Source organism: Aulonocara stuartgranti, assembly GCF_965226115.1.
Source record: "Aulonocara stuartgranti genome assembly, chromosome: 15".
Classification (NCBI taxonomy): Eukaryota; Metazoa; Chordata; class Actinopteri; order Cichliformes; family Cichlidae; genus Aulonocara; species Aulonocara stuartgranti.
Window position 1 is genome coordinate 31,365,053 of NC_138951.1, and position 27,312 is coordinate 31,392,364.

The 27,312-nt window shown below is 42.0% G+C and overlaps 1 protein-coding gene across 8 annotated transcripts in view; it reads right to left on the reverse strand.

The window, feature by feature from the left end:
• Positions 1 to 2,060: 2,060 nt before the first annotated feature.
• Positions 2,061 to 27,312, reverse strand: part of LOC309689151 (heparan sulfate glucosamine 3-O-sulfotransferase 5) — a 133,469-nt gene continuing 108,217 nt past the window's right edge. For all 8 annotated transcript variants that reach the window (XM_082505379.1, XM_082505377.1, XM_082505376.1 and 5 more), the window contains 2 exons: positions 5,285 to 5,426; positions 2,061 to 4,224 (listed from right to left, as the gene is read on the reverse strand). In XM_082505379.1, coding sequence (XP_082361505.1) covers positions 3,294 to 4,224; positions 5,285 to 5,391 — 1,038 coding nt within the window. In that variant the 5' untranslated portion in view covers positions 5,392 to 5,426 and the 3' untranslated portion in view covers positions 2,061 to 3,293. The remainder of the gene's footprint in view (positions 4,225 to 5,284; positions 5,427 to 27,312) is intronic.

The window sequence follows — 27,312 nt, forward strand, 5'->3', positions numbered from 1 at the left end:
CCATTACCTGAAGTATTGCCCAACAAACCTGTCCCTGACCCACCTGTCAGGGACAGGTACTGGCGGTGACTGCGAAAATACAGGCGATCGTTGAGTTTCCAGTCCCACAAACGAGAAGGGCGCTGCGCCGATTTCTAGGAATGTGTGGTTATTACAGAGGTTTTTGTAAGAACTTTGCCACTGTTGTGGTTCCTCTCACCGATTTGATCAGTCCGGTGAAGCCTTTTGTGTGGACGCCTGTTTGTCAGACTGCTTTCGAGTCTGCGAAAGCATTACTGTGCAGTTCCCCTGTTCTTACGGCACCAAATTTCATGTCCCCTTTCAAGCTCGAGGTTGACGCTAGTGCGGCTGGTGCAGGAGCTGTCCTTATGCAGGAAGACCATCGCGGCGTGGATCGCCCAATTTGTTATTTTTTCAAAAAATTCAACAAACATCAGATTAACTACAGCACTATTGAAAAGGAAGCCCTTGCCTTGTTGTTAGCCCTGCAGCATTTCGAGGTGTATATCGGATCCAGCTCTATCCCTGTTCAAGTGTTTACTGACCACAATCCATTGGTGTTTCTCTCCCAGATGCAAAACTCAAATCAGAGACTTATGCGTTGGTCCCTTCTTTTGCAAGATTTCAACCTGCAAATCAAACATAAGAAAGGGACGGAAAATGTCATCGCTGACGCCCTGTCGAGAGCAATTGCATAGTTTGGGAATTAAACAATAGGAGGGTTGTTTAATTGTTTTTGTTTTTCGTCAGTTTTCACCTGGTTTGATATTTATATTTACCCCGAGAGTCATTTTTGGGCAATGCCCTGATTTTATGCTGAGCTTTAAAGGAATTTTAAGAGGGTAATACCAAAAAAAGCCAGTACAGATTTGCACATGGACAGAGCTGGAGCTGTTAACTTATCAGGTTGTACATGAGTACTAATCAGTTCTTCGGTTTTTCCACAGTTATAGTGTTGTTATGGAGCTATATCTGAGTGGAAGACTTTTGAGAACCAGACCACATTTTAACAAATCTGATGTCTGAACATTATATATGTATATAGTGAAAGTTGGGGAAATGTCCACTTAAAGAAAATCATGGCAGACAGAATCCTCTCATAGCTTGAGAGTGGTTCCAGATTCTTTGTGCAGCAGTAATCCTGTACAGTATTGCTCAGGTACAAGGCAAACTGTAAATGATGATGAAACATTTTTTACCAAAAACTATTTTGGTAGTCTCTTATTCTATTCATGCCCCTTAATGTAGCCATATTGTGAACTTTGGACAGAACTGGGTTAGCTGTTTCTGAATCCTGTTTTCATGCTAAGTTATTCTAAAGACAGGGTTATTTTGTTTTGGAACCAAATCAGACGTTAATGAAACTCAAAGTCTGTACTGTAGCAACTGTAGTGTCTAGACCTAGTCTTTGTCGTTTTTAGTGCCTTAACGTAACCGAATGAATTTTTGAAGAATTGATGCTAATGTAGAAATCTCTGATATATATGACTTAAACTTGGGTGTGTGTGTAAATTCTTTGCTCCACTGCCCTTCCATTTTCCAAATGCAGACTTATTTGCTTTAAAAAATATTGATGAAAGCAAGATTAAACATTACATTCAGGGATATGAAAATAATGTAGGGACGTTTGTGTCCAGAAACATGAATCAATAGAACATTTCCCATGTTGCTTGTTTGTGTTTATTGTGTTATGGTGTGTTGATACCTGTGCATTCCTGCATTATCCTTTTGTGTTGCACATTTCGATGATTTTTTTGCTTGCTACCTGGCCTGACCTGTCTCCCCAATGTGATGTTTGTATTGTATACGGTCGGCAAGGTCTGTCATCTCGGTTGTGGGCAAAAGACCTTCAACTGACAAATAAAGGCTATCTCATCTCATCTCATCTCATCTCATCAACATTTCTTCAGGGAGACACCGATGGTGGTTTTGGTTTGTACCCCACTAAGTTTCTTTCTTTCCACCACTCAGAATTACAACCACGGTGTAAGTCTGCAAGTCAGTTATTTCTGATCTACTACCCTCAAAAAGAATATTAAAATACACCAATACACATGAAATCCTCTCACAAATGTTTACACATTCTATTAATTTAACAACACACTTATGATACAGAATGAATATTTGCACAGAACAGATTTCCTTTTTTAAAAAAAATCAGCATAGAACAAACAGCTGGTTTGACATGAGTCATCAGAGGACACCTTCTTTTCTTCACTAAGTGTTGGTAACCCAATGAGAAAGCAGTAGGGGAAAAGAACAGTATACTTACATTTATAAACACAAGCTCAAGTCTTAAATGCTTTAAAGGTTTTGGACATGGTGACAGCCAAGCTTGCAACACTTATAACTATTCTGATAAGCCAATCTGTTCTACAGACTAGGTATTATGTTAAAAACTAAAGGAGGCCACCTTCTAAAGCAGCGGTCCCCAACCCCCGGGCCTCAGACCGGTACCAGTCCGTGAGTCATTTGGTACTGGACCGCGAGTGTTGAGGCTCAGGTGTGAAATGTATGGTTTTCAGGGTTTTTATCGGTTTTCAGCATTATTTTGTTATCGTTTTTATCATTAACTCGGTTTTCCTGGGTCTTTTCACGTGTGTTATGAATAAATCTTCTTTTTTTCGGTACCGGTACTAGTTTTATTTTGTTGTATTTATCTGCGACACCTTAAAGGCCGGTCCGTGAAAATATTGTCGGGCATAAACCGGTCCGTGGCGCAAAAAAGGTTGGGGACCGCTGTTCTAAAGGACTGATCACAGCAGGCGTTAAATAAAACACAATGAGCAAACACAAAAGTCTACTGTGTTATACTGGCAACTGGATTTTACATGCAGTTTTGGCCAGGTAAACACCACGATAAGGAATGATGAACTTTTTCTGTTCGGTTTTGAAGGTGTTTTTTCATGAAAAAAAGCATCACACTTATAGCTTATCTTAACAGCACGAATGTCAGTGTTTGATAATCTCTTAAAAATAATCTCTTTAGTTAATCACACAGCTCAGCACTGTTTTTTTCTCTACATGGGGAAAACATTGACAGACAAGTGAGTTCATTTGCAAGATCAAATGCTTTGAACTGCAGCTTTTAGTCAAACCATGAAACTATTTTGTTCTTTTTTCTTTCACACATTTGAAAAGAAATTTACATCAAGTTCCTTTTATATTTGGTCACACTGTCATCCTGGTATTAAATGCCATCAAAGTGCTATTAATGTCTTTCGAGGTCTCAGAATTTGGCATTTTTAAATAAACCCCAATTCAAAGAATCTCATCAGAGGAGTTTGAGCTCATCATGGCCAGTTGAATGTCCTACCAGTGATCTGGTAAAACTTCTGATTGAAGGGATGAAAGAATTTTTGCAGTTTAGTCACTACTGATGGGTCCACCTCCGGATGGGTGCGGCCCTTGCTGCCTGCCAGGCACTTGTTAAAGACAATGTTAAATCGCAGACAATAAAATCCCCTGGTGGCATTGAAGTACAGGTTATACTGGCTGATCCTGGAGGGGAGGTTAAGGAAGCGCTCAACAAGCTGCAGCTCTGGCAGCGGGTCTGTAATAAGGCGATCCCCATCCACAATGTGAAACTGCTCCACGGGAAAGTACTTCAACCAACGCTCCAAATGTTTGGTGTAGATGCTGGTCCGGACTGCTTTGTATTTCGTGTTCACCTCGCAGGTGTTGGTGTCAATGACCAGCTTCTCAAACTTGTGGTAGGTCTTGTTTTTGCGCTCCTTGCCCTCCAGCACTTGGGTATAGTCCGACACAGCTCTGGTGGTAGGCTCGCGCACGATGATCAGCAGCTTGATGGAAGAGTTCATCTTGAATATCCGTTCAGGGACTTCCTCTGTGATGAAGTAAGCGGGGCTCTTTTCAATGGTGATCTGATGAGGGAAGGAGAAGGGCATTTTCCCCCTGTACCAGTCGATGCCACGAGCGTAATTTTGGTCATTGTCAAAGAAGTGGATCTCTTGTGAAGCCTTGACAACTGCTGGATGCAGGTTGAGCATTTCCAGCAGGGCACGGGTGCCACCTTTACGCACCCCGATGATAATGGCCTGAGGCAGTTGTTGGACCAGATTGTGCAGGCGAATTTGCTCTTTGGTGGCATTGCCCTTACGGATTTCATGTAGGAGGCCACGCTTAAACTGAAGAGTGCGGAGAGGAATTTGCTCTGGTTCAGGGGCGGACAGTCTGCTGTCAACTGGGCAAATGGGCTGTAGCCTGAAACACAGGAAAAGAACGCATCTATCTTATTTTGTATCTCATTCTATAAGGAATTTCATCGCTCATAGAATACATTTATCACTTCAATCTTAACTAAATAAGCTACTTGAATGTAAAACTTATTATTAATGGAACAATTCTCTGAAGCTAATGCAAAGAAACATCCTGAAACATCTATGACCTTCTGAGACCTCTGAAAAGCCTGCGGTATGTTAAGACTAAGGCTTTTGCAGCAGATGTTTAAAGTACTGTGAGTTGCGCCACCACAGCAGACTCGTCCTAGCACCAAGGACACAGCAAGCATAAAGTCACCCACTGGTTTGTCCTGTTTCTGGGGTATTGAACTGAATATTCTCACTGTCACCAAAACCCTTTTTTTAAAACAAGGAAGTATAGTGAGTCACTGAGTAGTAACCACAAACAGCCATAAACTGCCAAAGCTGCTGCCCCCTGCTGGCCATTATGCAGGTTTAAGGAACTGTCTCCACTTTTTAGACTTGAACGCTGCATTCATATTTTACATACAGTCTGTGTCTAACAGATCCCTCAACTGGTTCATGGTTAGTTCCTCATCAACTATGGTATTCATTTCTTTGGAATGCCATTTCTCTTATGCATACCCAAGTCCTCACACCACACCACCTTTTCAACATCTTTGTCAATAAAGATGACTACAGCAGTGCATATACCAGATATATGACTTGTTTGTTTTTAGAATAACTGATGGCACTAAGTACTGTAAAAATTTCACCTCAAGAAATGAAAATACTGAAGAATTTCTCTCATTTAATCTAAAGCAGAAAATCTGCCTCAGTCAGGAGAACTTCACAACCTCCATTTTAGGATAAAAAATGATTTAAATGTGTACCTGTCAAAGCTACACATTGCCAAGTTGCATGTCTATGAATGCATAAATACTTCAAGATTTTATAAAGTACAGAAATGTTTCTGGAATACACTGTGATTGGTTTAAAAAGTATAGGACACTAAAGTTTGTAATGCAAGTTGCTTTAAATTAAGGCAATGTATGTTTTAAAATATACCCGCCATGACTTACCTATCCAAAGTCCCAACCCTGGCCACGAGATAGAGGACACTTCCGATAGCAAGGCTGCCCAAAACGAAGAGCTTCTGTCTCAGCAATGCCTGCTGTTTGAATAGCATGGCCCTCCATCAATCTTCAGGACTGTGACTTCAGCCTGCAGAGAGCCAAGCACATAAACTACTAATCACCGAGGGAAGAGAGACAGCCTAATGTTTATTAACACACACTCACTCAAGTCTTACAAGTGATTAAGCCGCGCTCACATAAGGCTGAAAAGTGCTGCATTGCCATTAAAGGAAACGCTTGCCCAACCACCACTTTGTTACATTTATTTATTTATTTATTTATTTATTTATTTATTTCAGACAAGCTGAGAATCTGATTTAATGGAATACACTGGCATGCTGAGAAAGATCAGTTACTGCTACGGTTTTAAAAAATTGGCTTCAGCATTCCAAATGAACAATTCTGTATGCACAAGAATGAATCGATACTTCTTGAGAACGACCACATGACGGTGAATATTCTGAAAGAGGTCCTTTTGTTGAATAACCTGCAGATAACTGCTAGTCCTGCAGTTACCCTGAGGTCTGAATAGCTTTTCAGCAACACTGCACTGCTGTTAAGGTTTTTCTCTTGCTTGATGTGAAGCCAAGAAGCAGCTTTGGAGAGCCTTCTATGTGTTACAATGACAAATTCACATGACTGAACTCAGCTTTTCGATCATGTCGTCAATTGACCCATTGTTAATCAACAGTGTTTAATTATTGCATCCCGACTGTTACATAATGAATTTATTAAGAAACTGTGACTGTTTTATTTCAACTGTCTCAATAAACAAATGATGTTTCCTAGCTTCTAAGTGTCCTTAATGTCTGTCCTCACTTTAAAACTAAACTTCATATCTCTATTTGTAAAAACATTCAAAGCAAAGTTGAGAAAAAAATCCCCCAAAAAGCTTAGTCACATTATGGTGATGCATATTGTACTGTTTACCTTCAAAATTGGAAATAAATCTCATATTGAGCCAAGAGAGGGCACTCCATCCTTTCAGTGGAGTGCAGAAGCACTGGTCTCACTGCCATTTCTGTTTTGCTCTCAGTGTCTAAACCTTTTGTGCATCTGCAATCTTTGCACAGCATGAGCAGGTAAATTACATTATGAAATAGCAGTTCAATACAGAAGGCAGAGGCATTGTTAAAAAAGGGCCTCTGAAAGTGCAGTCTAATCCAGCCCTTAAAACAGGCCAGCATTCGCGACAGAGCACTCCCCCAGTGCCTCATGAATAAATACGGATGGCTTTTGACCCCTCTATGACTGGAAAACATTTTGCTCATAATGCCTCGTAGTGACTTCTGAATGGAGACCTGCAAAGCAACTGCAATTTCATCACTCTGACAAAGCAGGAGAATAAAGCCACTTAGCCAGGGGCCAGCCCTGTGGCTGTGGAGTCCCATTTAGAAAATAAATGTTTTTCATTACAGCCTGTATCACTAAAACAAGTGGTACGTCAGTCAATTCCAATGAAGGGGGAAAAAAGTCAGTTTAATACTTTTTTGTGCAGAGACAGACCATTCCAAGTGCCAAGCAATCCACCTTCAGATTGTGTTATTTGTGAAAAACAACAGCAAAAAAAAAAAAACCCCCAAAAAGAACTGAGATTATATTATCAAGGTGATTTTCTTTCCTTTTACTATAAACTGATTTAAAATGAGCCTCTTATCTATTATTTGTGTATAATAACAACATTTCAGCCCATCTGCATTCAATACACTCAGAGGTTTCTGTTTCCCCACCCTCCTTATTGCTTGTCTTTTCTTTCTTCTACTTTTGAGTCAGATACTTTCTCTCTGAGAATAGTTTGGTGGTTTCATCCCGTCAAAGAAGAGTGTAAGACGAAGACTATACAATAATTTCAAAATACAAAACCCTGGGTCACCTACCCAGGACCGCAACACTGTGTAATTTTTCTTTTTGCATGGTTGTAGAGTTGTGGTTACAGACTTTATTGTCTCGTCCATACACTTAAATTTTGAGTTGAATTAATTTGCCAAAAACAGATTAAATACAGTTTCAAGTACTAAAATAATTTACACATTGGTAACACAGAGTGAAACGAGACTGGAATTCAGGACGTGTTTTAGTGTTTTAATGTTTGCAACTGCACTTTAAAAATCATAAAAGGGATGAAAGTGTGTCGATATTATCTCACTGAATAAAACATACATGTATCAAAAATATTTACTTCCCACAGAGAATATTTTGTCCAATAATCAAAGAGCTAATGAAAATGGTCACCCTGCTCAAAAGCTACACTTGTCTCATAAGCACATGTCTGAAAGCTAGAATATTTAGCAAAGGTCAAATGAGCTTGTTCTAAACTATAGGGATGGGTACCGGTATCCAGTGCCATTATGGCACCAGTTCTGACATAAACGGTAGTAACCAGACCGAAAAGCAGCGCACATTTCGGTGCCCTTTTTCCCCTGAGATGTCATACACTTTGGATTCTAGCCAATCATTTTACCTTTCCAAGGATAGTAGGTAGACACGTTCTTTTAGAGCAGAGCTACAGATTAAAAATGCCCAAGGTGAAGCGGTCAAAAGTGTGGCTGTACTTCTCAGCAAAATATGCAAACTCAGCAGCCTGCAACAAGTGCTTTAAGGTGATACTGTGCAAAGGAAGTAACACCTCGAATCTGATGAAACACCTGGCGACGCATAGCATTTTTTTAAAAGCCGAAAAATGCACCGTATTTGATAGCTTGCTGCAAGACATCACACCGAGCACATCTACTGCCGGTGTGGTGCTTGTTATCAGACCCGGAATTAGCAACATCCCCCAAGAACCCGAAGTGGAGAGTCCTGGCCCCTAACCCTGCCAGTGTAGCAGAAATGATGACGCATGATGACGGCAGCAGCAGCTGTTCTTCTCTGCGTGAGTAGCTTAATGTTGTTCATGTGTAATTTACGTTGAGTAGGCTAACCACGTTATTACATTAATGCATGTAAGGTGAACTAGCAAACAACGTCGTAGTTACATAGTTGTCTTCTTGTTGGATGGCAGATACTCCCTTCACCCTGGCCAAAAAGGCTAAAATGACCAAAGAAAAAGTAGAAAACAGCTAAACATGAGAGGTTTTTGGACAAAGTTTGTGTTTTTTCCATTGTTTAAGTGCTGCTTCCAGCCAAGAGTGATACCATATATTCCCTATAGCTGCAGAAAAGGCTAATATTGTTATCTTTTTACAATAAAACAGCTAAACATGAGAGGTTTTTGGACAAAGTTTGTGTTCTCCATTCTTTACGCACCGGTTTGAGCACTGTTTAAGCACCGGCACCGTTTTAAAAGTACCGGTTTGGCACCGGTATTGGATAAAACCTAAACGATACCCATCCCTATTCTAAACACTAAAAAAATCAAACCCATTAAATATTAAGATCCAAACTGTTGGAGTGTAGGTCTTTTGACTTGCAAAGACATTTAGCAGCTCTTAGCTGATACTACATTGTACTAATAAATAGAGAACATCAGTTACTCCAAGTTAATTATGATTTATTGATAAGCATACACAGCTTTCTGTCACTGAGTTACATCCTGAACACTTGTGGCTCTAGGTATCTGGACCTAACCTTACAGCTACAGAGAGAATTTTTAAAAATATATAAATTTTTTTGTTACAGCGCATTGTGTTCTACGTCCTGATCGGCTTTAGACCATGGTCAATCAATCTCCTCCGTGCCATGTCTCCTGTACAGTACAGAATGCGTTCAGCTTGTCAAATTTACATAAATCTTCGATCGCTAGCAGTGTGACTCTGAAGTGCTGTATTGTATGTTTGTAAGTTTTCTCCCCAACACACACAACAATGTCGATGAAATGTTTTGCACCGTCAAAGGGACCTGCTGCAGCACCCAAAAGGCAGAGGAAGATGCTAACCATCAAAAAGTTGGACTTCTGGACATGCTAAAGGAAGGTAGATCATAAGGCACATTGTGCGAAATAAAACAGTCAGATAAGGCAAACTTTACTCATTCTTCTTGCTTCCTCTACTTCCGTACCATTGATTCATTGTTCATGTTTTATAAAGTTCATTCATGTTGAATTCTCTCGCAGATTCTGGGTCAGTTTAACCCAGTTTTTTTGAGTTCTCATGTTTTGGTTTGATTTTGTATTTTGTATTATTATTCTGACTCTTGTGCTTTGTTGAGTGTTATTGGAATTCTATGTTTTTGTTTATTTGTGTTATGGGATTAGTTCTTAGGTTTTCTGTCTAATGTTTAGTGTAGATTTAGTTCTGTGTCTGGTCTGTGTTTTTTGTGTAGTTGTTTCTTGTTTTACTGTGAAGGTCTGCGAGTGCCTGTGCGTGGATCCTCATTTATTTCCCCACACGGCTCACTCCATTCGCCGTGACAGTACAGACCAGCCAGATTATGGATCCAGCAGCATTCGCCCCACCCAAGGAGCTTCAGGAGGTCATTATTGACTCTGCTTTGAGATTAAATAACCTGTGGCTTGCGCATGAGGGAGAATCATTTCCCTACGCTGTGGAAGCCAGGCTACAGCAGCTTATTTCTGGTCACCCCTTGTCATGGCTGTGTGCAGGCAGGCAGGGAGGAAGGACCCAAAATGCAGGACTCTGAGGCAGATGTAAACTCAAAACACGCAGCTTTATTTCTGGGCAGAAAAGGAACATAAACTTAACTAAACTAAGAATACAGAAATAAACTAAGCAGACAGGCAGGCTAGTAGACGGAACACACAGTTAACTTGAGGGTAGAAGACGTTAACGACGCGACACCGAGTAGGGGAAGACACAGACACTAAATACAAGAGGTGAACGGAACGAAGAGGAAACAGCTGGGAGACACAGCTGACGCTGATTACACTGACGAGACAGGGAGAGCACAAAGCTGAACGCACTGACATAGGACTCAGACCTACAAAATAAAACAGGAAGCACACGACAGACAGAGACACAGATGCAGACTCACAAGCAGGCATAAAGACATCATGGACAGACAGGGGGGACATGGACAGGCAGAGAACAGAAACCTAACCAAAATGGCGAATGATAATGAAATACCTAATCAGAATAACAAAAGCATAAAGAAACACAAAACACTGAGTCAACAGGCTCAGGACCACGACACCCCTGGCTATTGGATTCACTGCACCCGCTTGTACAGGATTTCATTCTCCATGAACTTCACCTTCACCCCCCGCCGCTACCGCTCGCCTGCTCGCCCCACAGCCGGATGTCGGTACAGCTGGCTGATGTGAGTGAGAAGAAGTCTGACTCTGGCACAAGGACATTTTTTTTCTGGTTCAGTCTTCTGTGCAGTAAGTGAGGGAAATGGTTTTTCCTGGCTCCCCGATGACTGCTGTAAATGAGACTGGCTTTCCCGAGACTGCAGTCGGCCAGCTCCGTAAGGATTACTATGAGCCCGCCTGTAGCCAGCTCACGCCTGCACAGGCGCTCTACAGGATGTTGGGGATTATTATTGTGCCACCCGGTTCTCCCAGTGTTTCCACACCACAGCCGGAGCAGCCGCACCAGAGTTTTCCCCCGTCACCGTCAAGCACCTCCCGGCTCCAACAGGAGTCCAGCTTCTCTCGTGGACGCCGAGCTGGGGTGAGTGAGAAAGACTCTGTTCCTCCGCCTTTTATGTCAGGGATTACACAGACTGTTGTCACCAAGGCATTATGAACCCCAGAGCTCCTGTTTGTGAGAATACTGTTTGTTTATTTCATCCTCACCGTCTCACCCTAAGCAGGGAACACATTACACAACAACATCTGCTGGTTCTCTTAAGCTGGCCTTCTTCGAGACAGTTACTCCCTCCAGGGTCTCCCCAGAGGCTGGGTGTCAGCCACCAGTCAACTCTGGACCCCTAGAAGTTAAGACACCAGCGCCAGCAGCTTCACCTGGGAACTCAACTGAGCAGTCTCAGCCGTCAGCACCCACTGAGAGTTTTAATGAGTTCACCCATCCACCTTCGTTAGGTGTGTTGGAGAACACTTTCAGCCCTGCATCCCACTGTCACTGCCTGCTCCAAGCCAATGTGCTGCTCAGCTCCGGCCAGTGTCCACACTGCCAGAGGTCTCCGTACCTGCTGGTTCAGTGACTGTCTCCGCTGGAGGGTCCAGGAGGCCCATTCAGCCGCCTGTCTCCACTGGAGGGCCTGAGGGGTCCGTGCAGCATCAAGCCACGTCAGCTGGGGGTTCTGGAGAACCCAGCCAGCATTCTGTCAAGTTAGCTGGGGGTTCAGGAGAACCCAACCAGCATCAAGTCTTGTTAACTGGGGGTTCAGGAGAGCCCGGCTAGCATCAAACTACATCAGCTGGAGGTTCTGGAGGACCCAGCCAGCACATCCTCGTGTCCACTGACAGCTCTGGGGAGCCTGTTCAGCCACCACCTGCTCCACCACCTACAACTTCCACACTGTCGCCTGCAGCATCACCACCTACAACTTCCACACCGTCGCCTGCAGCGCCACCACCTGCAACTTCCACACCATCGCCTGCAGCGTCACCATCTGCAACTTCCACACCGTCGGCTGCTGCATCACCACCTGCAACCCTCCACACCGTCGCCGTCTGGTTCTGCAGCTACCACGCTGCCGTCTGGTTCCGCAGCTGCCACGCTGCCATCTGGTCCTGCCTCGTCTGGTCCTGCGGTTGCCACACCACTGTCTGATCCAGCTCGGCCTGTACCACCTCGCCTTCGCCGGCTGCTTTCCAGGCCTCTAGTTGGACGTCATTGCTGTCGAGGGCGGCCTCTTGAATGAGTTTGTTGCCGCCGCTGGCTTAACGGCCGGCCTCCGAACCTGCTCTGTCGCCGCCACTGCCCTCCACGTGGCCGGTCTCCGGACCTGCTCTGTCGCCGCCACTGCCCTCCACGTGGCCGGTCTCCGGACCTGCTCTGTCGCCGCCACTGCCTTCCACGTGGCCAGCCTCCGGATCTGTTCTGTCGCCACCGCTGGCTTCGCGGTCGGTCTCTGGACCTGCTCTGTTGCCGCACTGCCTTCCGCATGGCCGGCCTCCTGATTTATTTTTTTTGTGAGAGTGTCTCATGACAATGACGTAAGCGAGTGCGACGTTCATGGCAACAGCTGTGTGCAGATCAAAAATGGATAATATAACGAGTGCGGGAGAGAGTATGACCGTGCAGCGTTTAAAGCGTGGAAGGACTGATCTTACTTTGAGTTTGATTCCGTAAAAAGTGACAAAAACATTAATAATAATGGATTGGATTTATATAGCGCTTTTCAAGGCACCCAAAGCACTTTACAATGCCACTATTCATTCACTTTCACATTCACACACTGGTGGAGGCAAGCTACGGTTATAGCCACAGCTGCCCTGGGGCAGACTGACAGAGGCGAGGCTGCCATATCGCGCCATCGGCCCCTCTGGCCAGCACCAGTAGGTGGTAGGGTAAAGTGTCTTGCCCAAGGACACAACGACCGGGACAGAGAGCCCGGGGATCGAACCGGCGACCTTCCGGTTACAGATACACTTCCCAACCCCCTGAGCCACGGTTGCCCCCATTAGAAGTTCACACAGCTACATTCTGAAAATATGTTAAAAGTTTATTTTGTGACTCAGAAAGAGTAATAAGTGTAATACCTGCCACCATTGTTGGAAACGGGAATTGGCTGGGCCGCGCTATGAATCCTGGGATAGGTTGGGCCACAAAGGTTTTACACCAGACCCATCCTTCAAATCTTTGGAAAAGGAGTGTTACTACCCGATCCGTACTGGAAACCCGATCGGTACCACGCATGCGCAAACCTTACGTCACTTCCTCTCTTTGCCAACATTGCGACAGTTATGTATTTGAATGACACGGTTAGCGCCCAGTTAGCTCCTATGGCCCAGTTAGCTCCTAGCATTTCTCAACAGCTCTGCCTCCTTTTCGACTGCCTGGGACATTTAAACAATGGATAATTCATATACAAACAAATTCATGCTTTTCTCCTCAACAGAGAGCGTCCCCGATTGAACAGCAGCGCCGTAAAATAAGAAGAATGGCTCCTAATTACAGACTTAATAATACTGACTTAGTAATATGTCACGTGAAGATTCATCCGCCAGATTAAGTGTTTACTGACAACTGACAGTGATAGCGGACATCATCATCACTATTCCAACAATCCTCTCCTCACAGACAAGCAAAAATACACTCGACAATCACTAAATCAAATTTAACATGCATTTGTAATGACACTAGTTCAGTTTACAATAGGGTTCATTCGCTCCGTCAGCAGGTGGCGGTATCCTTGTACACTGGGGAGTAAACTGCAATTAAACGAAACAAAGAAGAAGAGAACATCTGCACATGCGCAGTACGGATCGGGTAGACCCGATTTGTACGGTCCGACTTTGCACATGCGCAGTAAGGATCGGGGACTCCTGATCCGTAACTATCTTTTTATTTTTTGTTTTTGTCTTCATTATATTGAAATGTTTCATTATTGCAAAAAAATTTAAGACATACTTATTATAGACTGCAGACCTGCTGTTGGTTCCAACACCATCATTAAGTTTGCAGATGACACCACGGCGATTGGACTCATCAGTGACAACGATGAGGCCGCCTACAGGGAGGAGGTGGATCGTCTGGCTGAGTGGTGCGACAGAAACAACCTGCTGCTTAACACCGAGAAGACCAAGGAGCTCATCGTGGACTACAGGAGGAATGCTGACCCACATCCACCCATCCACATTAAGGGGACGGCTGTGGAGCGTGTGAGCAGCTTCAAGTTCCTGGGAGTCCACATCTCCGAGGATCTCATCTGGACGACCAACTGCTCCAAGCTGGTCAAGAAGGCTCACCAGCGCCTCTTCTTCTTGAGGACTCTGAGGAAGAACCACCTGTCCTCAGACATCCTGGTGAACTTCTATCGTTGCACCATTGAAAGCATCCTGACCAACTGTATAACAGTCTGGTACGGGAACTGCTCTGCCTCGGACCGGAAGGCGTTGCAGAGGGTCGTGAAAACTGCCCAGCGCATCGCCGGAGCACCACTTCCTGCCATAAAAGACATCTACAGGAAGCGGTGTCTGAAAAGGGCTGGGAAAATCATCAAAGACCCCAGTCACCCATCACATGGACTCCTCACCCTCCTGCCCTCTGGGAGGCGCTACAGGAGCCTCCGGACTAAGACCACCAGGTACCGGAACAGCTTCTTCCCCACAGCTGTCAGACTCCTGAACTCTGCCTCCTGACATCTGACCCACATTAACACATGGACTGAACATACACACACCCACAATGGACAACTGTACCCTCAAACACACAATAATAACATGGACTGAACCACCACTCACAACCACTAGCACTTTATATAGCCTCTGTAGAAATTATCCACATATCTCACTTATCTTAACTGCACTACTGTATAGCTCTATGTAAATAATCATTCTGTACATTCGATCATTATTAATCCTACAACTGTTTACAACTTGCATAGTTCCCATTTCTGTATAGCTGTATATCTCAGATTTCTGTAAAGTTATTTATTTCATATTCTGTATAGTTTTTCATATTTATATCCTGTTCATAGCCTGTACATAGCTTGTACTCACTACAGCCTGTACATACTTATAGTTATAGAATATTCACAACATACTTCATACCGTGTACATTATAACATACCATAATAGACCCATTTCTGTAATATACTCACATATCTATATTATTGCTAATATATATTGTAATATATCTATATCACTAAAGCACTTCTGGATGGATGCAAACTGCATTTCGTTGCCCTGTACCTGTGCATGTGCAATGACAATAAAGTTGAATTCTATTCTATTCTATTCTATTATTCTTAACATCTTAACAGATACTCTGACCCGTAACTATTGTAAAATGCTTTGACCGGAAGTAGACACCTTTCGCACATGCGTGGTACTGATCGGGTTAACGGTATGGATCGGGTAGTGACAAGGAGGACGCATTTGGATGAGTCTTTGAATTTGGACAGCCTTCATCGCATTGCTGTAAAGCAGGGGTGCCCAATCCCGGTCCTCGAGAGCTACCGTCCTGCAGCTTTTAGATGCATCCTTGTTCCCACACACCTGAATCAAATGAATGGCTTGTTATCAGGCCTTTGCCAAACACGATGGCATGCTGAAGAGGTAATCAAACCATTTGATTCAGCTGTGTTGGAGTAGGGATGCATCTAAAAGCTGCAGGATAGTAGCTCTCGAAGACTGGGATTGGGCAGCCCTGCTGTAAAGTAATCGGCCAACAAATGCGGCCTCCGAAAGATGCGGCCCCTGAATTTGGACGATAACGGAGGATGCTTCTTCTTCTTCAGGGTTTTCACTCTACTTGGGCCTACAATCTTCTCTTCTGCAGCGTCTGCAGCTGGTCCAGAATGCCGCAGCACGTCTCTTGACCGGCACTAGAAAGTTTGACTCTATCACCCCTGTTCTGAAAAATTTACACTGGCTTCCTATCAAATATCGAATTGATTTTAAAATTCTATTGTTTACTTATAAAATTTTAAACAATATGGCACCTGATTACTTAGCTGATCTCCTCTGTCTGTACAGCCCTCAGAGAGCACTAAGATCATCAGGCCAACTGCTCTTGGTACAACCTAGGTCTCGGCTGAAGACCAGAGGAGACCGTGCCTTTGCCGTTGCTGCACCCAGGCTATGGAATACTCTCCCTCTTCATATTCGCGCGTCAGATTCCATTCAGTCTTTTAAATCACGTTTAAAAACGTATTTGTTTGATCTGGCATTTAAGGCGAATTAGTGTAATTTACATCTGGCTCTGTATTTAGATTATGTAATTATCTTATATTTTATATATTTGTAATTTATATTTTATTGTGATTTTATTTGTACTGCGATTTTACTGGAAAGCACTTTGGTGTACCTCGGTCTAAAAAATGTGCTATATAAATAAATTTTGATTGATTGATTGATTTTTTTTTCTTTTTTTTTTTTAAATGACATCAGAAACAGCAGTATGCGACATTACGTGATGGCAGAGCTTCAGTTCATCCTTTGTCATTTTTTTTTTTTTTTTTTTTTTTTAATAAATAGGACAGGGGGAATGAATGAGAGAAAGAGGGGGAGAGAAAGAAAGAAAACCAAAGGGGAGAAGAGACGGTGAGAAGGGGGGGGAAGAGAGAGAGAAAAAAAAAAAAAGAACTCCTGGGTCACCTGTATGGAGAAAAAAACAAAAAAAAAAAACAAAAAAAACAAACAGAGGAGACAGCAAACAACAAAGAGCAACATAATAATAGAGAAAACAAAGCACCATCACAATAAACTAGCTAGCCATAGATATCAATATTTACTAAATAATAAACGATATTGTGCAGCACGCAAGATAGACAGCGCACAGTGTGCTTTGAGGTAGCAGCCAAGAAAGCTTTAGTCCGCGTCTGTGAATACCCATGTGTGCATACCTGTGTGGATCAGCATGCTTGCATTCCAAAGGTTTCTCCATGTAATGATCTGCTAGGGAGTGTGGGGGGGCCACAGCCCCGTCCTCCAGGGTGTGAAGCGGGTATGGAGGAGATCAAAACTCCAGACATCCAGAGGCCCCCAGAACACAAGAGACCATGGAAGACCAACAGAGGGGCAGCCGCGCCACTGTTCCAGTAAGAGCTGAGGAGAGTCCCAGATGAGGGCTCGCCCAGCAGCCGCGGAGCAGAAGTCAGGGGGAGTTGCAGTGACGCGCCCGTGAGCTCCGCCGGCCCCCAGCTGCGCCTGAGTGACCGAGCCCCAGGCCGAGAGGCCGGGGGCACCCCACCTCCAAAGGGGCCCGAGCGAGCCCCAGGCCCCAGGCCCCGACAAGCGGCCGCCAAGGAGTGAGCCGGTGTGTACCCGGACGCCCACCCCCAGACACAAAGAACCACCAACACACCGACACCTGAGGGAGTCCTGATTGATTGATTGATTAACGGCAGCTGTCATCCTCGTAGATGTATTGCTGCTGTCTTCTGTCTCAGTCTGTTATTACACTCTTAAAACCTACTTATGCCTATGTCTTTCAGGATCTTACAAAGCTTAAAATGATGCTTCGACTATTAGATTAGCCGTCGACGATTTTGATAGTCGACGTAATCGTGACTAGTCGACTAATCGTGGCAGCCCTATATCATATGCAGGCACCAAACATCCCATACATGTATAGAGGCGCAGTCTGGATCTACGTAAGATGTTGCTTTTCCCCTCCAAGTGCAGCGATATAGTCTGAATGTTATAGTACTGAAATGCTGACTATTACTTTCATTTAACTCCATAATTTTATTATTTTTCTTTCTTTGATAAATAAGGAGGCAACGTCATTGATCTCTACCCGTTGGCTAATGATGTAATACCTGTTGCACGGAGACAGGGAGTTTTGTTATCTATTCGTAGCCTTCGTCTGTTCTCATTCAATAATTCAGTTATACCAGTAGTACTTATTGAACTACATCTGCCTTTTTGTGTTTGGTTGTTTGTTTGTTTACATACTTGGACTCTGCTTTGAAACACTCCAGCAATTACATTTGGACTTGGTGGCTGATACACAATTTCAAAACTTAACAGTAAGATAAGGGGTTTCAGCTTACTATTCTATGGCCACAGGAGCAGTGGTTAGATTGCTTCAACACCTAGGTTGTTGCTATCATAGACAGGAGAAGTAACACTTTAAATATGTTAAGTTTGAAGAGCTCGCTGCTTGTTTTTGTTCTTTTTTTTGGCAGCCATTTTCTGTTGTGAGGAGGGTTTGGGGAGGGTAAGGCTCACTGCTATGAACCTCATACACTGTTCTTTTTTTTAACCTGTTCTGAACTAATTTCCACCCACTGTAAAGTTATTCTGTTCTTATCATCTAAGGCCAGTGTGCATATTGTCTTTGCTCTATAAATCAGATGAGTCTGCAGTTAAACTTTCTAAGCTGGAATGTTAAAGGTCTAAATCATACAGTCAATAGAAGGAAGGTTTTCTCACATGTGAAACACCATAACACTGACATGGCTTTCCTGCAGGAGACCCACATCAGGGCCGTCTCTTCTCACATTGGAGGGGCAGGCAGAACATTCAGTTTGAGGCCCACAATGTCGTAGCAGACAAATATGGCAGATATGTCATAGTCAGTGGGAAACTGTATAACAGTCTTGTTGTCCTAGTAAATGTGTATGCTCCTAATACAGATGACGAGAATTTCTTTAAACAACTATTCTCCTCTCTACCCGACTTAAATATCTACTCTCTTTTTCTGGGGGGTGATTTTAACTGCTGGTTAGACCCAGCCATGGATCGCTCATCCACTAAGAGTAATGTTCTCAGAGAAAGAAAAAAAGAAAACAAGCAGAAGAAAACAAGAGTAATAGAATAAACAACATCACAATGGTATATGGGAATATGACAGTAAATACTAAATATTAAACATTATTGTGCAGCACATAAGATCAACAGAACACATATGTGCATTTTTTTTCTCTGCTTATTCTGTTGGTTTTTGTTTTTTGCCCTTCTCCCCCGTCCCTCTTCTCAGCTGTTTCTCTTTCTTTCTCCCCTTCTTTCCCCCAGTCAAGTCTGTCCCGTATTCAGCAAGTGAAAATAAAATAAACAATAAAAGGTGAATCAAATGGACCATTACGGCAAGGCTGGGATGGTCAATTTGGTAAAGTAAATCCGTTGGGCATCTTTCTTTGCCTTTAGACATTAATTCTGATGGCAAAAGAGCCAAATGGGACAGGCCAAAAAAAAAAAAGAAAAGAAAAAAAAAGAGTAATGTTCTCAGCAGATCTGCATCTGTCATTCATGCCTTTCTATCAGAATATGGAATGTGTGATGTTTGGCATACCCTAAATTCTCATAAAAGAGATTACTCCTATTTTTCACATGTGCACCATACATATTCAAGAATTGGTTACTTTATAATTGACACTAATTGTCTACAGCAGGTCCACTCCTGTGCCTACCATAGCATAGTTTTTTCAGATCACGCCCCTCTCACTCTGTCTCTGTCTCTTCCACATCCTCCTGTTAAAGCTGCACAATGGTGTTTCAATTAGACCCTTCTGTCAGATAAAAATTTTGTAAAGTTTATCCAGGATGAGATATGCTTTTACTTTGCCACCAACTCTTCCCCAGAGACTTCCAGCCTTGTCGTATGGGATGCCTTTAAGGCTTATATCAGAGGCCAGATTATTGCTTATTCAGCAAGAATTAAAAAAAAAAAAAACAGTCCACCCATGAAAGAAACAAGTTAATGCAACAAATTAATGAGACCGATGAACAGTCCCATATGGAAAAGATATATATAAATCTTATAAAGTTTGTATCTGTCTTGTGTGAAACTTGTATGAAAAGCATATAAGAGTGAAAACAGATATAAGATCCCTTGAAAAATTATATAATGAAACTTGTATGTTTTGGATACTTACTAAAAGCGTCTTTGATCGAATTGAGTTCGATTATCTCTTTGCAGTCCTTGATAGATTTGGCTTTGGAGCAAACTTTACTTCATGGATGAAATTACTCTATTCTCAACCATCTGCTACAATACGAACTAACCTCCAATTGTCAAAACCTTTCAAATTTCACAGAGGCACATGCCAGGGATGTTCTCTCAGCCCCCTGCTTTTTGATCTGCCATAGAACCCCTTGCCATTGCGTTCCGCAGTTGCAAAGAGGTACACGGCATTTGGAGAAACAATACAGAACACAAGGTCCCGCTCTATGCAGATGATCTCCTGCTTTTTATTTCTAAGCCCTTAGCCTCACTACCATTTGCATTGAATCTGCTTAGTCAAGTCAGATTTCAGGGTATAAACTGAACCTTACTAAAGTGAGCTCTTCCCGCTAAGTAGCAAAGCAAGTATGTTAGACTTCACCAGCTTGCCCTTCAGAGTTGAAAGGAAAACATTTACATATTTGGGAGTCACAGTGACAAAAAAACATAAAAACCTTTTCAAAGAAAATGTGAGTGCATTGCTGAACCAAGTGAAGCGGTCCCTCACCCACTGAACACCACTCTCTATGTCTCTGGTAGGACGTATCAATTCAATTAAAATGACCATTCTACCCAAATTTTTATACCCTTTTCAGGCCTTAACCATTTTCATTCCCAACACTTTTTTCAATGAACTGGACTCTGTCATCATCTTATTTATGGCCAAGCCCAAGGCTTAATAAGATGCATCTTCAAAAATCTAAAATTGAGGGTGGGTTTGCACTTCCCAACTTTCATTGTTATTATTGGGCTACTAACATACGATGTTTGGTGTTCTGGTATTTTTACCAGAATCGGAGTGGTTGTCCTGACTGGGTGACTATGGAATTGCATAGTGACAACAGTATATCCTTACCAGCTGCACTTTGCTCTCCACTCTTATCTTCTTCATTCAACTCCATCCCCAACCCTGTTGTTGCACTCATTAAAAATATGGGGCCAGTTTAGGAAATACTTTAAACTCTGTGACTTCTCCCTTCTCAGCCCCATTGCATCTAACCATCTCTTTAAACCTTCTATCCAGGATGGTGGGTTTGTGGAGTGGCACAGAAGTGCTTTAAGGACTTATTCATAGCCAACAAACTAGCATCATTTGAACAACTTGCTAATAAATATAGTCTTCCACCAACACACTTTTTCAGATACTTGCAAGTCAGGCACTTTATTTGTTCCCAGACCTCAGACTCAAGCCCTCCACCAGAGTCTACACTATTAGAGACTATCCTACAACTCAGTCCAACCAGTAGAGGGCTGATTTCCTTGCTTTACAATAAAATGTTAAATTTGACACATCCCTCTTCATCCAAGCTCAAGACACTGTGGGAAGAAGTCTTAAACATGACAATCTCTGACTAACATGGGCCTCTATACTCAAACATGTCAACACAACATCATTATGTGCCCGCCACTGTTTAATCAAGTTCAAAGAGGTGCATAGAGCCCATTTCTCAAAATCCAGACTATCCCGTATCTATCCTGAAATCACTCCATATTGTGACAGATGCAAAACTGCTGAAGCCTCACTGATCCACATGTACTGGTCTTGTCCCAATCTTGTTCAGTTCTGGACAGACGTTTTTCATACCCTGTCCAGGATTCTCAGTGTGACGCTGGCCCCTGGCCCCCTTTTTGCTCTGTTTGGCATCAGTGGGAATGAGGTGCTTCGACTGGCCTCTAAAAAACAGGCATTATCATTCTGTTCCCTGTTTGCCAGGAGGGCAATCCTACTGAGGTGGCGGGATGCTGCCCCTCCCTCTCACAAACAGTGGTTATATGACCTCATGACGTGTCTAAAACTGGAAAAGATAAGACACTCACTCCAGAACCCCACTGGGAAATTTCAAAGCATGTGGGGTCCCTTCTTTGAAATCTATAAGAATTTTTCAGCAAACTCTCTTATGTCAGGTGTGGAAATACAGTGTGCAGGTCTAGGGTAGTGACCTGGGTGGGAATAAATGGGATTATTTTGCAGGGATTATGTTACTTTGGGATATATCATACATATGTTTATATTTTTCTTTCTTTCTTCTCTTTTTTCCCTTTTATTTCACAGCTGAAGATACATTTCTGAACTCATTTCACAGCCTAAATGTACTACTTAACCCGAATGTACAGATCATCTGTAACCCCTTTCTTTTCTTTCTGTTTATATATATAATATATATGTTTATATTTATATGTATAAAAGGAAAACCTCTTAATAAAAAGACATTGTTTAAAGAAATGTGCTAACTACATTCTAAAGGAAATGCTACACCAGCCATAAAAACCCTGCATTTCAGACTGATGCTAGAAAAACTCTGAGGATTGAGTCAGTCCTAACCTTCACCTGCATGTCTACAAGCAAGCTGAGAACTCGCATTGGTGAATTAAACTGCCAACCCGTAGCTTCAAAGATTAACTAAGATAAGATAAGATAAGATAAGATAAGATAAGATAGAACTTTATTAATCCCTCGGGTGGGTTCCTCTGGGAAATTCGATTTCCAAAAAAGCACAGCACCGACAGAAGTTACAGAGTTATACACACACACATATATATAAATACAGAGACAATATAAATAAAATATACGAAGGGGATAAATAGAATAAATAGGAATAAAAATAAAAATACAAGTGAATTGCACATTTCAAGTATTGAGTCTATTGCACCGTTGACTATTTACAACTATTTACAACGACTTCAAATGCTCCAACATAGCTTTTACCAATCAAATCTCATCAACCACTAAACATCAGTCATGCCCATCATCAAGTCCTGAAATGATGTCTAAGTAAACACTGATGAAACTAAAATGATATACAAGTACAATTCACTTACTTTACTGTGATGTCGAATGAGTGGCTACATAAGCAATCACCTCCGTCTTGGGTTTTTTCAAACTGGGTGTTAAATGGTTAGCATTCCAGCTGTAGTATCTGAATAAATGCAGTGCAACTGGCTGACACTTTCAAAGCTCAACTTTTCTCAGTTCTTCACCTAAGGATATAGTCTTATTAGGTTGGAGACAGTGGCACAACCAACATTAAAGCTTACAATCAACTTACAATTTCGTTTCCTTTCAAAGACCAGAAACCAGGCCTGAGACACTCACAGTCAGTTGATGTGGTCAAACCCACGTTGGTGCATCAAGACGCAGATTCTGCAGTAGACCATGCAGAATCCACACATCAGATGTGACTCTCTCAGCCACGGGTGGGGCAAATTTATAAATAAATTATATATAATTTTTTACATTTATCAACAAACAGTTGCAGCTAGTTTATTTAATTCGTGACCAGCATTCTACCAAAAGCAGAGCAAATTGATTTCTAAAAAATGAGTGGTTCATTCTGAAACAGTGTGCAACAGTTCAGATAATGAACTGCTACACACCCATCTCTTGTCCATGTCTATATAACTATAATTATTATATGTTCCAGTAAACGGGTAAAAAAATAACTTGTGTCAGGGTCCAAATATATATGGACTTAACTGTATGTGTCAGTCAAATGCTGATTGCTTGACAAGTAGAACGGGGAAGACAGTGAAAGTTCATCAAAAAATTGTGTTCAAAAAATTGTTTAATTATTTTTTTAAAATTTTAATTCATTGTCACTTTAGCTCTTTGTAGTTTGCAGCTTTTCACATATGTAATGTATGTAATGTATTTAACATGTGGGTAAAAAAAATGAAAAAGACAAACAAACTGCAACCCCCCACGAGCGCACGCTGGAGGGAAGCAGAAAAAAAAATCTGTCACAAAAGTAGGCTGGTTTTTACTACAGTGTATATTTATCCTTTCTTTAAACTGACAGCATGTACTGATGCATTCTGACCTTATTTTGTATTGAACACTGAAGTTAAGCAGCACGGATGATCAAATAGGAAATACAGTTAAATGGTTGATTTAAAGCCAACAGGTTAAACCTTTGGTGTTGTTGTGTCTGTTGTCAGCATCTGAAGAGAAATAAAAGAGACTGAGAGTACTGCACATATTTATTTAACTAATCCTAATTCTAACAAATTATAGGATTCAAGCATTAGTCTAACGTACTAACATAGTCCCATTAATAGCTTTATTTTGACAGATATGTTTTGTAATAGCGCCTATTAACGGAAGTAAAAGGAAAAAGACGCATGAATGTTGTTCTGTGTGTGCACTGCTGTGAAAAGTCAGGAAGAGATTTTGTGTACCGTCTTCCCTCTAGTGCTCTGTTAAGTTCAGCTCTGTCCTGTTGTTCTTCTATTTCAGTAAAATCCCTTTTTTTTTTTTTGCAAAGTAGGAATATGTGGGGCTCAGCTCTAAACACTGTGAGATAACACTACACTCGCTGATTTGATCCATCCAGCTCTGCCAGTTATGCACTTGTTCTGACAACATCTCCACCTCTCATTCCAAATAAACTCTCCTAGTGGCAACTATCATTCATTTATTAGGTGTAAAAAAAAAAAAAGACCTGCTTTTCATTGTTAAATTTAGCACAGTTTACTATGAACTCATTGCCACAAAGCTTTGAGTTTCATTATTTGATTGGACTCATCAGTATAGATTGACTCTAACTGATTATACCATGCCACGTGTCTGTGTAAATTTGATGGCCCTTTGAGAGCGGTTGCAGTCAGTCCTTGTTGGACCATGACAGGTGATCTCCCACCTGAGGAGGTGCATACGGGACCCCAAACTTCCGTGTGACCAGTTGTTTGTTGTCACTGCTTGCAATCGTCCCAGACATTAAAGAATTCAATGCAATCATTAATTTTTTTCTTTGTTGCAAAGAGGTTGCTCTCCTACTTTTCTTCTACTGTTACTGACGCCTTAAGCAGGACAGGCAAAATGAAGCAATTATTCCACAATTGAGACCCATTCAAACTGAATTAGAGGCGGGAACACTGAAGCCTTAAATATAGGTGGCAACCTCACACATATTCATTCTTGCAGACAACTTTGCTGACTTGGATTGTAGCTTGTAACAACATTTTTTTTGTGTGGTAAGAAAACTTACTGCAAGCTTAAGGTCCACACCAACCAAAACCAGAACTGATGTGCTGCCATACTGAGCACACCACAGGAAAGTGGAAATAGTGTCTGTCCATAAAAATGAGAAACTACATGGAGATCTAGCTGATGATTGTCACAGAATTGAGCAATGCATTTAATATTTTAATATATGCCAGCAAACTCATTCTTGGAGACACAATGCTACAGTGCACCAACTGTGCTTGTATCTTCAAGTGAACTTCAAAGAAGTATAACAGACATAACTATTTGTTTTTGTGCACAACAGAGTGTAATATCTGCTTAAGAATTAGAATTTATTTTCATCACATGTTAAATGTTGTAAGCATTTTGGCCTCACTGTCATGATAGGCTGTGTGACAGGCAGGCAGAAAAAGTGGACCCACGAGCAGGACTCAAACAGGGAGATTGAACTCAAAGCGCAGCGTTATTGCTGGAAAAAAAAACCCTCAAAATAAGATTCACATAAACTCTGAACAGAGGAGCTGGAATGCTGGGCCACTGGAACACAACAGACACACAGCATGTAAAGGGTACAATGCAACAGAGAGCAAAGGAAAACACAGGGCTTATGTACACAGGGGAGTAATCAGGGAATGGGAAACAGGAGGGAGACACAGCTGGGAGACATTAGCCTAACGAGACAGGGGGGCGTAAATCTGAATGTAGCCGACAAATGCGTCCTCCTTTTCCCCGAATTTGAAGGATGGGTCGGGTGTGTCCTTCGTGGCCTACCATATCCCAGAATTCATAGCGCGGCCCAGCCAAACTCCAGTTTCCAACAATGGCGGCCGCTACTAAGTTTTAAAATTACTCATACTAATCTTTCTGGGTCACAAAATAAACTTTTAACATATTTTCAGGCGAAAAAGTAGCTGTGTAAACATCAAATATCTGCTCGGTTTATCAAGATATCGCATATTTGCAAAAGTGCTTCGACGTTTTCGGAGGCGTCTGCTACCCACCAGCTCGATAGCTAGCCGGGACTTTCGCTGCTCGGGTTAAACGTAATATATAATTCACTTAGACAACCTAAAAATGTTATTGTTGGGCTTTTTTCAGTGTTTTGTTTGTTCGTGAGTAAATCGGTTTGGCTGAGATTAAAGTTATTAGATTAGATTAGATAAAATAAAACTTTATTAATCCCCCGGGTGGGTTCCTCCTTGGTTTTAACACAGCTGACTAAACGTCAAACAGAAAACTGATTAAACAGAAGTATAAGACAGTCGAGAATTTACGCCAGTGTCCCGTTATATTTTAGATAGCAAGGAGCAGACGGCTGAGTTTATTAAACTCCACCGAGACAGCGGTGACGCTAATCAAAAGGCTAGACCGTCCAATTTCACGGCCGTTTACTTCCGGCCTACCCGACCTTCTGAGGACCCGGCCCACGTAGACCGCGAAGGCCGGGTCCTCAGGAGGATGCAGCCCATGAATTTGAATAATACTAATCAAAATTAGCACAACTAAAGAATCAGAGCCTAAGTCATAAAAGAGAAAAGTACCAAAATAAAAAAAACAAACAGAAAATGCTAGGTCAAAATGACCCAGAACCATGACACTCGCAAATTTGCTGTTATTAAATTTCCATTTTTTTTATGTAGATGTGAATCTAAACTTAACACTTCTTTCAAAAGTATTCTGGAAAAAAATTAAAGGAGAATCAGTTTTAATTTTTCTATTATCTTTTTATTTCTAAAAGGCACTAATTTAATAACTCAGTTCAAACCCTTGTGCTATTGCATATTTACAGTCTGTTGAAGCATATAAATACAATTCCTGTGGCAATTTAAAAGACTGCTAGCTGAAAGATGTGTGATATTCATGGGGACGGAGATGGCAAACATCTAGTCTGAACGGATCACCATCCTCTATTGCTTTTTTTACTTGGATCACCCTGCTTTCCTGCTAAATCTTCCATGGACTGTGCCTTTTCTTCAGCTCTTCACTGTTTTGACTGACATGTGTCATTGGTGATCCATCATGCATGAGCTCACAGCATTACTGCACTAACCCTGACCCCAAGAGGCTGAAGAAACTCTAATAGAAAACCCTTAAAAAACACACACGTACACTGAGCGATTAGAAGAATGCTGACTGGCCTATTTTTGTGTAATTAAAACACTGAAGAGCATTGCTGTTTACAGCCCAGATAACAAGTATAATTAATTTCCAGATACCAGAATGTGGAATTAAAAAAAGTGCCTATTTAGTATGTCATTGCAGAAAAAACAAATAAAGTGCTTACTTATAAAGGCCCTTGCTGTGCTGTGCTAATATTCTGCACTGTTCTCATTTTTGCAGGAGCACACAAAGGCAATCGTAAAAATAGACCACAGCAGCTGAGCTCTTATTAGAACACTTCCTTTTCTGTTTATTCTTTGTATTACTGAAAACACTCCTGTTAGGTGAAGAACAGCACTCCCTTTAGTGTACCTGTCTCACACATTAGCTACAAACTGTGGGGCTCTGAGACTGACTCAGAAGGATGGCAGCAGCAATAACAGCTGGATGGTGTGATGGAAGAGTATTCATGGGGACGTGCTAAGATCTAT